We start from the raw sequence: 16,643 nt of genomic DNA on the forward strand, positions 1-16,643 counted from the left end.
TCTCGTGGTTCTGGACTTCCCCACCAGAGGAAATATTTTCTCTCTATCCACTTTTTAAATCATTTACATCACTGTAAACACCTCAACGAGGTCACTCCCTTCATCTTCAATACTCAAATTAATACAAGCTTAGTCGATACAACAGTTTCTGATCATTTAACCCTTTTAGCCCCAGTACCTTGGGAGAATGACATTACTGTTTTGAAAAATAATTTCATGGTGTAAAGTTTTGGATCATATTTAAATGACAAATTGAAGGAAAAGGTAACACAGAAAATGACTAGAAGGATAGAAATATCAAACAACCAGTTTTTTCTTAAGTCCTTTCTACTTTTGTTAGCTCATCTTGACTCAATGTTAATTCTCTAACCTCTGGGTCAAAAGATTGCGAGTTCAGGCCCCACTTGGAATCTAGGCTCACATTGTAGTGCAGTACTGTTGGAGTTGCCATCTTTCAGATGTTAAAATGTCTGTCCTCTCAGCTCAGTGTTAAATAACCTCTGGCACTAATCAAGGATTCCAATCTCCTGGGAGTTTTCCCCCTTTCGACAGAATAAAGAACAGGTTCTCTGGCCGATCATTGACTCCACATCCGCTGGGTACAAAATGATTGTCATTATCAGCTGCATTTCAAAGAACTTCATTTCTTTCGGAATTCCTTTGAGGTATTTCTGAAAGATGTCAGGTATGCTGTTTAGACATGTGCCTTTACTGAGAAGTGTGATTATGGTGCTGTATAGATACAATTCTTGTTTAAATAACAACAAGGAAAGTAACTGTGATGACCAAAGATGGGGGTGAATTTGAGTATTTAATATATGACTCTCCAGATACCCTGCCTGAACCTGTACTCTTTCCCTCTTTCTCTTCCAGGAAGGACTGGGCCCATTCTGCTTCCTGATATTCCTGGGCGACTGCCTGATCATTGCTGTGTTTGTCTTCATCATTCTGCCGGAAACAAAAGGAAAAACCATTCTGGAAATCAATGAGGAGTTTCGGAAAATAAACCGAAAGAGGATGGGGGGTAGCTCTGTGGCGGTTCGCAGGAAACCCCAACAGCAAGAACCGGAGATCTTTGTCATTGCTACCAGGCTGTAATGTGTTAAAGAGATTTTGGTGGATCCGGTCATCGGTGGGGAGCTGGGGGAGGAGATAAAGCATCACTGCCTTGTGCACTCTGACCTTAGCACCTTTTGCAGACAGCATTTCCAATAAGTCAGCGAACAGCTCTCACCGTGGGAACCCTCTCTACAACTGGAAACGATTAAGAGCCAGGCACAGAGGCTCTGAATGATGGAATCTGAATGATTATATTTTTGAACAATTTTGAAGAGTTAGCCCAAAACACCTGGTGGCTTTAAGTGGTTTTACTGCTTTACTAGCCCCTTGCCAGATAATGTTTGTGTGTCCAATTCCTTCTGTAACTTATTCTCAATGCAATTAATGGTGTATCTTACAAACCTCAAAATGGAGGAACCTACTGTTAAAACAGTACAAAAAGTCTCTCTCACAACCTTAGGACATCGCAAAGTGACGAAGGAAGTGTTAAATTGTATGTACATCATGTAACTAATAAGATTGGCAAACTGCAGGCACAAATTGCTACATGGGATTATAACGTGGATGCATTGTAGCAAAGACATGGCCAGGTATTGGTTCTTAATATTCCCGGTTACAAGCATTCAGGAATAACAGGGAAGGACAAAAAGGAAGGAGTGTGGCGGTGTTGATTAAAGATGTGTTACTGTTCTTGAGAGAAGGAAACCGAGCACATAGGTGACTCCAGTCACACATCAACATAGTTGATTGGTCCAGCAAGCCAGTTGTAAAAGAAATACCAGGCTCATTGTGCTACTCATCTTGGGCTTTGCACAGACATCGAGGACAGGGGAGTTCTGTCTTTGTCTTGACAGCGGATCTCAAATTTTACTTATCACTTATTCTCTTACCTTCATTACAACACACACATCTTCAGGTTTGGACTTGGTGCCATAATGTAAAATGAGTGATTGCGAGATGGTAGCTCCCTTAACATCCCGTCTGATCTTTATTGTCATTGCATTCCACGGCACAGAGACAAAATCTACTCCTAGGAGTAAAGTTAGGTGAACAAGACCAATTTCAGAATTGTGGGAATATCTCAACAATGAGGCTGCAGTATCCTTATGGACGGCATGGTAGCACAGTGTGTTGCACTGTTGCTTCACAGCGCCAGGGTCCCAGGTTCGATTCCCGACTTGGGTCACTGTCTGTGCGGAGTCTGGACGTTCTCCCTGTGTCTGTGTGGGTTTCTTCCGGGTGCTCCGGTTTCCTCCCACAAGTCCCAAAAGACGTGCTGTTAGGTAATTTGGACATTCAGAATTCTCCCCCCATGAACCCAAGCAGGCGCCGGAATGTGGCGACTAGGGGTTTTTCCACAGTAACTTCATTGCACTGTTAATGTAAGCCTACTTGTGACAATAAAGATTATTATAATTATATTTATTTTGAAGGGAGTGTGGTCCGTCCTTCGCTGCGATTGTGTTCAATTCGTGTTCCATGGGCTGGCCCATTTATTTTAGTGCTATTTCTGGGGCTGTAGGGGAGTTAGGGGTTTCAGTGCAATGGAGTTATGGAACTGTGCTTTGCCATGTGTTTGTTGTCTGGCTAGAATAGTGCATTTGAGAAAAGGAGACGGCTTGATTTGAATCTTAAATGAACTATTACAGATTTCAGATCATGCGGCAAATGGTAATTATCGTGCATATGTGGCGAGGGTCAGGAAATAGCAGGCATGATCAAGCATTAGGCTCCAATGAAAAGAATGAAACTTCTCCAATGAAAACAGAGGAATGATAGTCTTTTTAAAAAAAACAAATAAATTGGAAGAGGGCATCAGGTCTGAGAACCCAACAGTTCTATTTATTATATCACACTGCTGTCTCATGGCGCTGAGGTCCCAGGTTCAATCCCTGTCTGTGTGGAGTTTGCACATTCTCCCCGTGTTTGTGTGTGGGTTTAGCCCCCACAACCCAAAGATGTGCAGGGTAGGTGGATTGGCCACGCTAAATTGCCCCTTAATTGAAAAAAATGAAATGGGTATTCCAAATTTATTTAAAATATATATTTATTATATCAGTTATATACTTCTAATACCTTTCCTACCTTTTATATAAGTATCATTACATGAGCACGAACCCTTTGTCCCTGTCACTTCGCCTCAGATGTTATGCAAAGGAAACAATAAATAATGGTGTCCAGAAAATTCCTCTCAACAAAATTGCTGCTCTTCATTATCAAAACCAGATTGTGGTCTCTCTTCACCGTAACCAGATTGTGCTCTCTCTTCACCATAACCAGATTGTGCTCTCTCTTCACCATAACCAGATTGTGCTCTCTCTTCACCATAACCAGATTGTGCTCTCTCTTCACCATAACCAGATTGTGCTCTCTCTTCACCATAACCAGATTGTGGTCTCTCTTCACCGTAACCAGATTGAGCACTCTCCTCACCATAACCAGATTGTGCTCTCATCACCGTAACCAGATTGTGCTCTCATCACCATAACCAGATTGTGCTCTCTCTTCACCGTAACCAGATTGAGCTCTCTCTTCACCGTAACCAGATTGAGCTCTATTCACCGTAACCAGATTGTGCTCTCTCTTCACCGTAACCAGATTGTGTTCTCTCTTCACCGTAACCAGATTGAGCTCTCTTCACCATAACCAGATTGTGCTCTCTCTTCACCGTAACCAGATTGTGTTCTCTCTTCACCGTAACCAGATTGAGCTCTCTCATCACCATAACCAGATTGTGCTCTCTCTTCACCGTAACCAGATTGAGCTCTCTCATCACCGTAACCAGATTGTGCTCTCTCATCACCATAACCAGATTGTGCTCTCTCTTCACCGTAACCAGATTGAGCTCTCTTCACCATAACCAGATTGTGCTCTCTCTTCACCGTAACCAGATTGTGTTCTCTCTTCACCGTAACCAGATTGAGCTCTCTTCACCGTAACCAGATTGAGCTCTCTCTTCACCATAACCAGATTGTGCTCTCTCTTCACCGTAACCAGATTGTGCTCTCTCTTCACCGTAACCAGATTGTGTTCTCTCTTCACCGTAACCAGATTGAGCTCTCTTCACCGTAACCAGATTGAGCTCTCTCTTCACCATAACCAGATTGTGCTCTCTCTTCACCGTAACCAGATTGTGCTCTCTCTTCACCGTAACCAGATTGTGTTCTCTCTTCACCGTAACCAGATTGAGCTCTCTTCACCGTAACCAAATTGAGCTCTATTCACCGTAACCAGATTGTGCTCTCTCTTCACCGTAACCAGATTGAGCTCTCTCTTCACCGTAACCAGATTGAGCTCTATTCACCGTAACCAGATTGTGCTCTCTCTTCACCGTAACCAGATTGAGCTCTCTTTTCACCGTAACCAGATTGAGCTCTCTCTTCACCGTAACCAGATTGAGCTCTCTCTTCACCGTAACCAGATTGAGCTCTCTCATGATCAGCTTTGGCCTGAGTTGATAGATCACATGCTGGTACGTGTGACATCCCTCCAAACTTTAACCTAACTCGTTTACATTAAAAGTGCTGAAGGGAATCTTCACGGGAGCCTAACACGATGAGTTTATGTCACAGTGCACAAGGAAGCCCACATGGTTTCCATCCAAAGAGCTCACCTCAACCTCTGTTATATTAATACGTGTGCATCTAATAGATACTGGCTGAACTCTGAACTTGGCTGAACACTGAACTCAACAGGGTACCCTGAACAGGAACCTGAACCTCTTATTTATCATTTATCTCAAGGGCAATTAGGGATGGACAGCAAATGTTGGCCTAGCCAGCAACGCCAACATCCCGTGAATGAATTAAGAAAAAGCCCTCTCTCTAGCTTGTCTGAAATTTTAAAGTCTATTTATTTATCTCTGAACACCAGGCCGATACAGATGCCTGCTAGGGAGCCAGAGGCCTCTGCTGGGATCGTCTCTCTGGCAGCGTGGCCAGAATCAGGTGCTCAGTGTATATGGATATTCCCAGCACATAACGCCAAATACTAACACATCCACATGGCTCTCAATGGGCTCTGATTCTGGACTGTGTTCACTGTTTACTGTTTGTTACTCAGTGTTTAGCATTATTGCTTAAAATGGCAAACGATGACTTTTATCTGCTGTGAAGATATATATAAAAATAAAGACTTTTTAAGCAATGAGCATGGTACATGTTTTCTTATTAGGATTTTAAAAAAATGTTTTTATCAAGGCATTTATATATATATATATATATATATATATACAGTACATTAGGATTTAGTGTTTGACAGCTGTCATTCAATCATTGCTCAGAGATTTTCAGTGACTTTTTGAAACTTTTTTTGCACATTCCAGCCAGCTGCAGTTGCCAACTCCCTGGTCTGAAAGAACCAACCTGCATTTCCTCTGCATCTTTCTGCACAAAGTGTTTCATAGCCAATGCCTTATTTGTTGGTGCAGTCAAAGGTGGAATGTGGGAAAACATTGGCAGAGAATTGCTGCACATCAAGACCCCACATAAAAGCAAGTAACTGTTTAGTGGTCTGGATTTTGTGGTCAGCAGCAGAGGAATGGCACTTGCTGGTCACTGTTCTGTCAGCTGGCCGCAGAGTCTTTGCAGGCTTGAGCTTCAAATTGATGTGACCAAGTGTCTGAATTAGAATGGTGCCTTCTACAGGGACTTAAGACAGAGGATTAGAAGTAGGCCACTCAGCCCATCGAGGGCCTTTCAATGAGATCATGGGCGAGATTTACCGGCTGTTCACGCCGGTGGGATATTCCGGTTCCACCGACGGCGAATGGGTTATCCGGCGATGAGGGGTGCAGTCAATGGGAATTCCCGTTGATAATGGCGGAACCAGAAAATCCTGTTGGGGGGGCCATCTCCTCCGCCGAAAAACACGCGGTGGGTTGGTCAGTAAATCCCGCCCAATCCCCATAACCCTTGATCCATTTCCTAATTAAAAATCTGCCTATCTCAGCCTTGATCATACTTAATGACCCAATCTCCACAACCCTCTGCAGTAAAGAATTCCACAGAATCACTCCCATCTGAGAGAGAAATTCCTCCTCATCTCTGTCTTAAATGAGTGAGCCCCACACTCTGAGATTATGCCGTCTGGTCTGAGACTCTCCCACAAGAGGAAACAACCTCTCAGCATCTCCACTGTCAAGCTCCCTGAGAGTCCTATTGAGGTACCCTCAATAATGATGCTTAGAGATTAAACTGTAAAGAAGGCTTTATTAGACTAATAACTATACTACAGCTAGAGACGAGAGCTGACTGTTACACAGACCATGAGGCAGGCCTTTATGTATGGCTCCCAGATGGGCGGAGCCAGAGGCGGAGTCCCCAGGGTTCCAAGCCCGGTCTTAAAGGGGACATCACCTTACATGATGATAAGGCAGTAACCGTTCATCACACCTATACATCTCAATAACGTCATCTCTCATTCTTCTAAACTCCAGTGAGTACAGGCCCAACCTACTCAACCTCTCCTCATAAGAAAATCCCTCCAACCCGGGATCAATATAGTGAACCTTCTCTGGACTGCCTCTAATCTTTACTTAGGTAAGGGGACCAAAATTGTTCACAGTATTCCAGGTGTGGTCCAACTAGTGCTTTGTATAAATTTAGCAAGACTTCCCTATTTTTATACTCCATTCCCTTTGAAGCAAAGGCCAACATTCCATTTCCCATCCCGATTATCCGCTGAACTTACATGCTAGCTTTTTGTGATTTATGCACAATGACTTCCAAATCCCTCTGGGCTGCAGTTTTCTATGGTCTTTCTCCATTTAAATATTATTTAGCTCCTTTATTCTTCCTATCAAAGTGCATAACTTCACATGTCTTCTTTCGTAGAGTCGGGAACCCTGAGCGGTGCGTAGACCACGCTATGTGTGGCAGCAGGTCGCTCTCTGTGGGCTTGTACCACTCTCTGTCTCTTGGTTTCAGGCTGCAGCATCATCCTCCACTCACGAGTCGGGATGTCATATCTGCTGGATATCCTCAAATCCGAAGAAGTCGTCGTCGGGGTCGTCAGTGTGCAACACGTCTGGTTGCGGTTCGGATTTGGTACTGGGGTAACCTCCCAAGGTGAAAGGTTCGTCTGAGTCGTTGTCTTCTAGGACCATATCATCATTGTTTGCGTCGGAGCTGGCATTGGGCTCGCGAGGTCCAGAAAAATGTAAAGGTCGGTTTCGAAGTATTCAAGGTCGGAATCATCGGTTTGGGCGTAAGTAACTGCTTGTTGCAGGGTTCTTCAGAGGTTAATTTCATTTCCTGGTTCAATTTGAGGCATTGTGCTGTCATTCCAGGTGAAGGAAGGTTGTTTTACGGCTTTAAAAGATTTTTTCTTTGATTTGGGACGTTTCCCTTTTAAATGGGCGTGGTCCAGGGCCTCTGACGTCATGACGCATGTGACATCATACGTAGGAAGCGTTTGCACATGCGCAAATCGCTGTTCCTGTACCAGGGGCCGTTTTTGTGATTGCGCATGCGCGGCGTCTCGCTACTGCGCAAGTGCAGTCCCTTTAGAAAGATGGCCGCCAATCAAAATTGTTCTCTGCTCCGGGATCTCGGCCTCATGGTGAGTACTGGCGCTTCTCTTACCTTTTCTTGCTGGTTGGAGTGTGTTTTCCTCACAGTATTTGCCGAATTTGTCCAGGACTGCCTGGAAGTCGCTCCTGTTTTGCCCTTTGGAGAACTTGAATTTTTAAAAGATTTCTTCTGCTCTCGCACCGGCGATGGTGAGCAGAAGCTCTGTCTTTTCAGCATCGGCCACGTCTTCTAGGTCGGCTGCTACCAGGAAGATTTCAAACATTTGCCGGAATAACCGCCAGTTTCCGCAGAGATCGCCGTGGCACTGGAGCTGCTGCGGAACCCGGATCTCGAACATCTTGCCTGGGTATCATTGCTGGTTGTCACTGTATGCTGAGGTATGGCTATATGGATTGAAACAGTTCACTGCTGGTACCATAATTTGTTATGTTCTCGGTGTAACATAAGCGGCTTCCTTGTGGTGCACTTGACAAAGGAAGGTTCAGACGTGGAGATAACTTCAACACGTCTATTAAACTATTTACACTTCAGGACTTCCGGTTGCGGCGATGATCAGCTAAGCCGCACGTTTCGGCGGCTCCAGCTTTGACGGACTTTCGGGCTCTTTTTAAGAGCCCCAACGGGAAATTTTTGCGACAAAACCCGGTGTGGGGTGAAGCAACAGGGAGTCCCCCCCAGGGTGAAGGAAAAAGATCGGCGGCGGCGGCCCGATCACGGAGGATCCTCGAGGGCAGTGGCAGAGGAAAGAAAAAAAAACAAGATGGCGTCGGAGGGAGCCCAGGCGGCATGGGGACCGGACCAGGATGAATTTTTAAGACGGTGAGTGGAGCTGCTAAAAAATGAGGTGCTGGCCCCGATGTTACAGGCAATCGAGGGGCTTAAAGAGACACAAGAGGCCCAGGAGATAGAGCTCCGTGTGGTGGAGCAGAAGGTAACTGACAACGAAGACGAGATCCTGGGCCTAGCAGTCAAAATGCAGACGCACGAGGCACTTCATAAGAAGTGCATCGAAAGAATTGAAGTCCTGGAAAATAGATCAAGGAGAAAGAACCTCCAGATCCTGGGTCTCCCCGAGGGAGTGGAAGGAGCTGATAGCGGGGCTTATGTGAGCACGATGCTACGTTCGCTAATGGGAGCTGAGGCCCCCTCGGGCCCCCTGGAAGTGGAAGGGGCCCATCGGGTCCCTGCGAGGAGACCAAAGGCTGGAGAACCACCTAGGGCGATGGCCGTGCGATTCCACCGCTTCAACGACAGAGAGGTTGTCTTGAGCTGGGCCAAGAAGGTACGAAGTAGCAGATGGGAGAATGCGGTGATACGAGTGTATCAGGACTGGAGTGCGGACGTGGCGAGAAGGAGGGTGAGTTTCAATCGAGCCAAGGAGGTGCTGCATAAGAAGAAAGTAAAGTTCGGGATGTTGCAGCCGGCGCGATTATGGGTCACGTACCAGGACAGACATTTCTACTTTGAGACGTCGGAAGAAGCATGGACCTTCATTCAAAAAGAGAAACTGGACCAGAACTGAGGGACTGATGTTGGAGGGGAAACGACAATGTTGATGCATAGAGGTGTAAATTGGGGAGGGGGGGACACTGAGAAATGTGGGCGCCGGTGGGGGGGAAAAGAGACACAGGCGGGGGATGGGGGATGGGAACGGGGCTGTTGGGGGAGCTGCGCCATAGGGGGTGGGATGGTTCTATTTCCCCGCGCCAGAGAGATGATGGCGGGAAGATAGGCGCAAGGAGGATGGGAGTTCCACACAGGGGGGTCAAGGAGAGAGCGGGAGAAGCCGGGGTCAGTTGAAGTCAGCTGACTTTCGGAAGCAATATGGGGGGAGTAACCATGCTAGATGGGGATCTAGCGGCGGGGGGGGGGGGACGACAACTGGGTTGCTGCTGCTGAGATCGAAAGGGAGCTGGTAAGAGAAAAGGTGGTCGAGGCGGGAATGCGCCGCCTGGGGGACGGGTGGGTGCGCGGGACCGGGACGTGGGACTGGCCCAGAGAGGGTGATGGCTAGTCGACAGGGGAGGAGGGCGGGCAGCCCCCCAGTCCGGCTGATCACGTGGAACGTGAGAGGCCTAAATGGGCCAATTAAGAGGGCCCGAGTGTTCGCGCACTTAAAAGGACTGAAGGCAGACTTGGCCATGCTTCAAGAGACGCATCTGAAGGTGGCGGACCAGGTTAGGTTGAGGAGGGGATGGGTGGGACAGGTGTTCCACTCAGGGCTGGACGCAAAGAATAGAGGGGTGGCCATATTGGTGGGGAAACGGGTGTCGTTCGAGGCTAGGAACATTGTAGCAGACAGCGGGGGCAGATATGTGATGGTGAGTGGCAGACTGCAGAGAATGGAGGTCGTGCTGGTCAATGTATATGCCCCGAACTGGGATGATGCGGGATTTATGAAGCGGATGCTGGGACGTATCCCGGACCTGGAAGTAGGAAACCTGGTAATGGGGGGGACTTCAACACCGTGCTAGACCCAGGGTTAGGTAGATCTAGATCCAGGACCGGAAGAAGGCCGGCAGCGGCCAAGGTGCTGAGGGGATTTATGGACCAAATGGGGGGAGTGGATCCGTGGAGATTTGCTAGACCGCTGGCCAAAGAGTTCTCCTTTTTCTCCCATGTCCATAAGGTATACTCCCGGATAGATTTCTTCGTTTTGGGAAGGTCACTGATTTTGAGGGTGGAAGGAACGGAGTACTCGGCCATAGCTGTTTCAGACCATGCCCCACATTGGGTGGATCTGGAACTAGGAGAGGAGAGGGAATAGCGCCCACTCTGGCGACTGGATGTGGGATTATTGGCGGATGAGGGAGCCTGCGGAAGGGTGCGAAAGGTACCTGGAGGCCAATGATGATGTGACGGTCCGAGTGGGGGTAGTATGGGAAGCGCTGAAGGCGGTGGTCAGGGGAGAGTTGATCTCCATCAGGGCTCACAAGGGGAAAACAGATGTCAAAGAGAGGGAAAGATTACTGGGGGAAATTTTGAGTGTGGATAAAAGATATGCGGAGGCCCCGTACGAAGGACTATATAGGGAGAGGCGAAGACTCCAGACCGGAGTTTGACCTGCTGACCACAGGGAAGGCAGAGGCACAGTGGAGGAAGGCACAGGGGATGAGATATGAATATGGAGAAAAGGCGAGTCGCCTGTTGGCCCACCAGATTTGTAAGAGGACAGCGGCGAGGGAAATAGGGGGAGTTATGGATGAAACGGGGACTACGGTGCGGAGAGCAGGGAAGGTAAATGAGGTGTTTAAGACCTTTTATGAGAGGTTATATAGGTCCCAACCCCCGGAGGGAAAAGAGGGGATGCAGCAGTTTCTGGACCAACTAAGGTTCCCGAGGGTGGAGGAGCAGGAGGTGGCAGGTCTGGGGGCGCCAATTGAGGTGGATGAGGTGACTAAAGGACTGGGGAACATGCAAGCAGGGAAGGCCCCGGGACCTGACGGGTTCCCAGTGGAATTTTACAGGAAATACGTGGACTTGTTGGCCCCGCTGCTGGTAAGAACCTTTAACGAGGCCAGAGAAGGGGGGACTCTACCCCGACAATGTCGGAGGCGACGATATCACTAATCCTGAAGCGAGATAAAGACCCGCTGCAATGCGGGTCTTATAAGCCTATCTCGCTCCTGAATGTAGACGCCAAGTTGTTGGCAAAAGTGCTGACAATGAGGATAGAGGATTGTGTCCCGGGGGTGGTGCACGAAGATCAGACAGGGTTCGTAAAGGGGAGACAATTGAATGTCAACGTGCGACGGCTATTGGGGGTGATAATGATGCCCCCAGCAGAGGGGGAGGCAGAGATAGTGGCGGCAATGGATGCAGAGAAGGCATTTGATAGGGTAGAGTGGGAGTATTTATGGGAGGTGCTGAGGAGGTTTGGGTTCGGGGAGGGGTTTGTCAGCTGGGTTAAACTCCTCTATGGGGCCCCAATGGCAAGCGTAGTCACAAATCGGCAAAGATCGGAGTATTTTCGACTACATAGGGGAACAAGACAGGGGTGCCCTCTGTCCCCATTACTGTTCGTGCTGGCAATTGAACCACTGGCCATAGTGCTGAGAGACTCCAGGAAATGGAGAGGGGTGGTTAGAGGGGGAGAGGAACACCGAGTGTCACTCTACGCAGATGATCTACTGCTGTATATGGCGGATCCAGTGGGGGGGATGGCAGAGGTTTTGCAGATATTGAGGGTGTTTGGAGATTTCTCGGGATATAGGCTTAACATGGGAAAGAGTGAGCTTTTCGTAATACACCCTGGGGACCAGAGTAGAGGGATAGATGGCCTGCTGCTAAGGAGAGTGGAAAGAAACTTTCGATACCTGGGGATTCAGATAGCCAGGAGCTGGGGAACCTTACACAGACTCAATCTGACTCGGCTGGTGGAGCAAATGGAAGAGGATTTCAAAAGGTGGGATATGCAGCCGCTGTCACTGGCGGGCAGAGTGCAGGCGATTAAGATGATGGTCCTCCCGAGGTTCCTATTTGTGTTTCAATGTCTCCCTATATTGATCACTAAGGCCTTTTTCAAGAAAATAGATAGGAGCATCATGAGCTTCGTGTGGGCAGGGAAGGCCCCGAGAGTAAGGAGGGGGTTCCTGCAACGTAGCAGGGACAGAGGGGGACTGGCGTTGCTGAATTTGGGCGACTATTACTGGGCCGCCAATGTGGCGATGATCCGTAAGTGGACGATAGAGGGAGAGGGGGCGGCGTGGAGAAGGCTGGAGATGGCGTCCTGTAAAGGAACAAGCTTAAAAGCGCTGGTGACGGCGCCACTACTGCTCTTCCCGAAAAGGTTTACCACAAACCCAGTGGTGGCGGCAACATTAAGTATCTGGGGGCAATGGAGGCGATAGAGGGGTGTGTTGGGAGCCTCAGTGTGGTCCCCGATCAGGAACAACCATAGGTTTGCCCCAGGGAGGTTGGACGGAGGGTTCCAGAGCTGGCACCGGGCAGGAATTAGGAGAGTGGGAGACTTATTTATAGATGGGACGTTTGCGAGCTTGGGAGCGCTAGAGGAAAAGTATGAGCTGCCTCCGGGGAATATCTTCAGGTATATGCAGGTGAGGGCGTTCACGAGACAACAGGTGAGGGAATTTCCGCTGCTCCCGACACAGGGGATCCAGGACAGGGTGCTTTCGGGGTTGTGGGTCGGGGAGGGCAAAGTGTCCGAAATATACCGGGAGATGAGAGAAGAGGGGGAGGAGCTGGTAGAAGAACTGAAAGGAAAATGGGAAGAAGAGCTCGGGGAGGAGATTGAGGAGGGTTTGTGGGCTGATGCCCTAAGTAGGGTAAATTCCTCTTCCTCGTGTGCCAGGCTTAGCCTGATTTAATTTAAGGTGCTACATAGAGCACATATAACGGGAGCGAGGTTGAGCAGGTTCTTCGGAGTGGAGGACAGGTGCGGGAGGTGCGGGGGAAGCCCGGCGAACCACACACATATGTTTTGGTCGTGTCCGGCACTGGAGGGGTATTGGGGGGGAGTGGCGGGAGTGATCTCGAAGGTGGTGAAGGTCCGGGTCAAGCCAAGCTGGGGGTTAGCTATATTTGGGGTAGCGGATGAGCCGGGAGTGCAGGAGGCGAAAGAGGCCGATATTGTGGCCTTTGCGTCGCTAGTAGCCCGGCGAAGGATTTTACTCATGTGGAAGGAAGTGAAACCCCCCCGGCGTCGAGGCCTGGATAAACGATATGGCCGGGTTCATAAAACTGGAGCGGATGAAGTTTGCGCTGAGAGGATCGGCTCAGGGGTTCTCCAGGCAGTGGCAACCGTTCCTCGACTATCTAGCGGAACGTTAGGGGGGAAATAGATAGCCAGCAGCAGCAGCCCAGAGGGGGGGGGTAAATTGTTTTTGTTCTAGATGGGGTGAAGGGGCAGGGGGGGAGCACTATTTCGTGTTATTTTGTTACTTCACTATTTAATTTAAACAATGTTATCTATCAGTTATCATGTTACCGTTTTTGTTGATTTGTAAGGGCGAAAAATTGTGTTTGAAAACTTTAATAAAATATATATTTATTTTAAATTAAAAAATTTAAAAACTATTTACACTTCTATTAGTCAGGTTCGACACTACTGCTAATCCTGCTATAGCTACCCAGACTGACTAACCAGAGTTGCTGCAATCCACGTGGTGGGTGTAATATTGAATCAACCCTGTGTCTCTACTCACTGACTGTCTCCACTGGAAAGAGGCAGATCAGGTGTGTAGTGTCCTTTATATATGGGTTGGTGTAATGCCCTCTTGTGGTCGTGTCACCTCTGTGTGTATTGTGAATGGCCATTGGTCGTGTCCTATCTAACTGATCTATTGGTTGTGTGTGTGTGATGTTTCTGGTGCTCCCTCTAGTGTCTAGCTAGCCTGCATGCATTTACATTGATGCACATCACCACACGGGGAGCACAGGAGGTAGCTAGCCACTTTGCTCTGAGGCAAAGAGCCCGGGGGCGCTGGGCTTGCCACCCCAGTGCTCGGCAGGTGGGGGACCCTCGGCTAGGGGTGGGGGACCCTTCGCAAGGGTGGGCCACCATGGGTGGGTGGGGGCTAGGCGCTGGGGCAGGGAACTGGGGGGCAACCGCATGCGGCACCACCATACCAACCCCTGGGTTGTGTGTACCCATTCAGGGGGCAACCCTTATCCCTGCCCGTCTGCCCCACCGATTACCAATAATCCCCATTGACTGCCGAGGCCTCTGGCTATGCAGCTGAGGCTAATATGGAATTGGCAATCGTGGTTAAGTGGGCACTTCAAGGGCAGCATTGTGGCACAGTGGTTAGCATTGCTGCTTCCGGCGCTGAAGACCCCGGTTCGAATCCCGGTCCTGGATCACTGTCCGTATGGAGTTTGCACATTCTCCCCGTGTCTGCGTGGGTCTCACCCCCACAACCCAAAGATGTGCATGTTAGGTGGATTGGCCACACTAAATTGCCCCTTAAATGAAGAAAAAATTATTGGGTACTCTACATTTATTTTTAAAAAGTGGGGACTTCACACAACCCAAGTGGATTCCCGTGGGTGGGCGGGCGAAGCAACATGTGGGAGTCATTACCTAGTATTCTAGTTAGACTGCAATGACTGGACACTGAGCCTGAACACTGCGGTAGGCAACACCACACTCGCAGCAGCCAACGTCCGAACACCCAGGGGATGGGACAGAGCTCTGGGTTTCACGGCCGGAGGGTGGGTGAGTTCCACTGGGAGAGAAACAGTGCCCAATCCAGGTGATGTTATGAGCGGGTGTTCGGCGTACAGGTTCTGGGGTCTGGTGAGGAGGGCCCACTGTGGCCGGATGTGCGTGGTCCTGGTGTGGGGGGAAGGAGGGTATTAATGGGGGAATAGACGGTCCTGGAGTGGGAGCCATCGCTGTTTGTCAGTCTAACACTCTTTCCCAATGCCTTACAGATATATAACGCTATGGCAGGGATGTTGATGCAGAGGCTGCCCTAGTGGTGCTGCTGCTAGGCCGGGTGGCCAGAGGCCGGAGATGGCCAGAAGTCAGCAGATGCTTGAGCTGGCCCATGTACCAGACCCTAACCCACACCCTGAGGACCCGGCCGCCCATCAGGCAGTGGGACAGTCCAGGGTGTACAGGCGTCGCTGGTCGTTTGAACAGATGACGGACAATGCGTGGTGCAGGAGACTCCGCCTCGACAAGGAGACAGAATCTGTGCCACATCCTCGCGGACTTGGGACCACATGGAGGAGGAGGACACCTGCTCCCGGTGGCCGTCAAGGTCACCGCAGCCCTGAACCTTTAAGCCTATGTGGTGTCTCGCAGGCCACAGCCTACAGGTGCATCCAAAAGGTCACGGATGCCCTGTTTGCACGGGCAGAAAATGACATCAACTTTGACTGGACATTCTCCCCGTGTTTCTGTGGGGTTCGCCCTCACAACCCAAAGATGTGCAGGGTAGATGGATTGTTCACGCTAAATTGCCACTTAATTGGAAAAAATGAATTGGATACTCTAAATTTATTTTTTTTAAACTTTGACATGGACCAAGACCAGCAATATGCCCAGGCAGCAGGTTTCTCCGCCATCGCTGGGGTGCCCCAGGTCCAGAGGGTAATAGATGGCACGCATGTCGCCCTGCGCTCACCGGGCCATCTAGGAGTGCCCTACGTTAAAAGGAAAGGTTTCCACTCCCTGAACATACAGCTCATGTGTGATCACCAATGAAGATCATGCATATGTGTGTATGCTTCCCGGGGAGTGTCCATGACAGCTACATCCTGGGGCAATCGGTCATTCGTGGCCTCTTCAAGGACCACCCCAGGATGCGTGGCTGGCTCTTGGGGATGGGGTACCCGCTGAGGACCTGCGTAATGACACCAGTACAGAGGCTGGAGACAGAAGTGGAGACACAACGAGGCCCATGTGGCCACTCAGGCTGTGGTTGAGCGGTGCATCGGACTCCTCAAAATGCGGTTCCAATGCCTCGGCCGCTCCGGTGGTGCACTTCAGAATAACCCCGGAGAGTTGCCTGCTTTGTGGTGGTTTGCTGTGCCCTCCAGAACCTCGCACAGCAGTTGGTGATGAGAAACATGTGACCACCTCCGAGGGGGAAGAGGAGGACGAGGATGATGAGGCAGTGCCGGACCAGCAGGAGTTGGAGGACAAGCCCAGGGAGGAACCGGAGTCCTGGTAAGATTGGCCAAGGGTTCGGAGGTCAGCCCGCATTGCGGAAGAAGGTGACAGAGGCGCAATATTAGTTGTGCACAAGGGTGTTTATTGTGTGTAACAATTCCCCACTCTCACAATGGAGATGCCCACTCACCCCCCCAACCCCCTACCTACCCCCTTCCCCCAGTGCCCTCAGTGATCCTCAATGTGCTTTGCTTTCTGGGTCTATCGCTACGTTGGGGTGTGTCCCCAGGATGCACATAAGAGGTGGAGGTAGCCAGCTGCTCACCTTGTCCCGTGGCCTTAGATGCCCCTGGCGGGTGACCTCTAGGGGGTCTGGGGCAGGAGGGCCCTGGTTCATTTGCCAGCGGCACATGCACAGCTGTGCCGCCCTGTCCCGTGTGCTGATTGCGAGATGCGGCCTCATCAGAGGG

At 49.6% G+C, this 16,643-nt stretch overlaps 1 protein-coding gene across 1 annotated transcript in view; it reads left to right on the forward strand.

The window, feature by feature from the left end:
• LOC140410625 (solute carrier family 2, facilitated glucose transporter member 11-like) overlaps positions 1-5,209 on the forward strand; it is a 56,364-nt gene extending 51,155 nt beyond the window's left edge. The window contains 1 exon segment of the mRNA XM_072498954.1: positions 874-5,209. Coding sequence (XP_072355055.1) covers positions 874-1,098 — 225 coding nt within the window. The 3' untranslated portion in view covers positions 1,099-5,209.
• The last annotated feature ends 11,434 nt before the right edge of the window (positions 5,210-16,643 follow it).

The sequence above is a fragment of the Scyliorhinus torazame genome, chromosome 1, assembly GCF_047496885.1.
Source record: "Scyliorhinus torazame isolate Kashiwa2021f chromosome 1, sScyTor2.1, whole genome shotgun sequence".
Taxonomy (NCBI): Eukaryota; Metazoa; Chordata; class Chondrichthyes; order Carcharhiniformes; family Scyliorhinidae; genus Scyliorhinus; species Scyliorhinus torazame.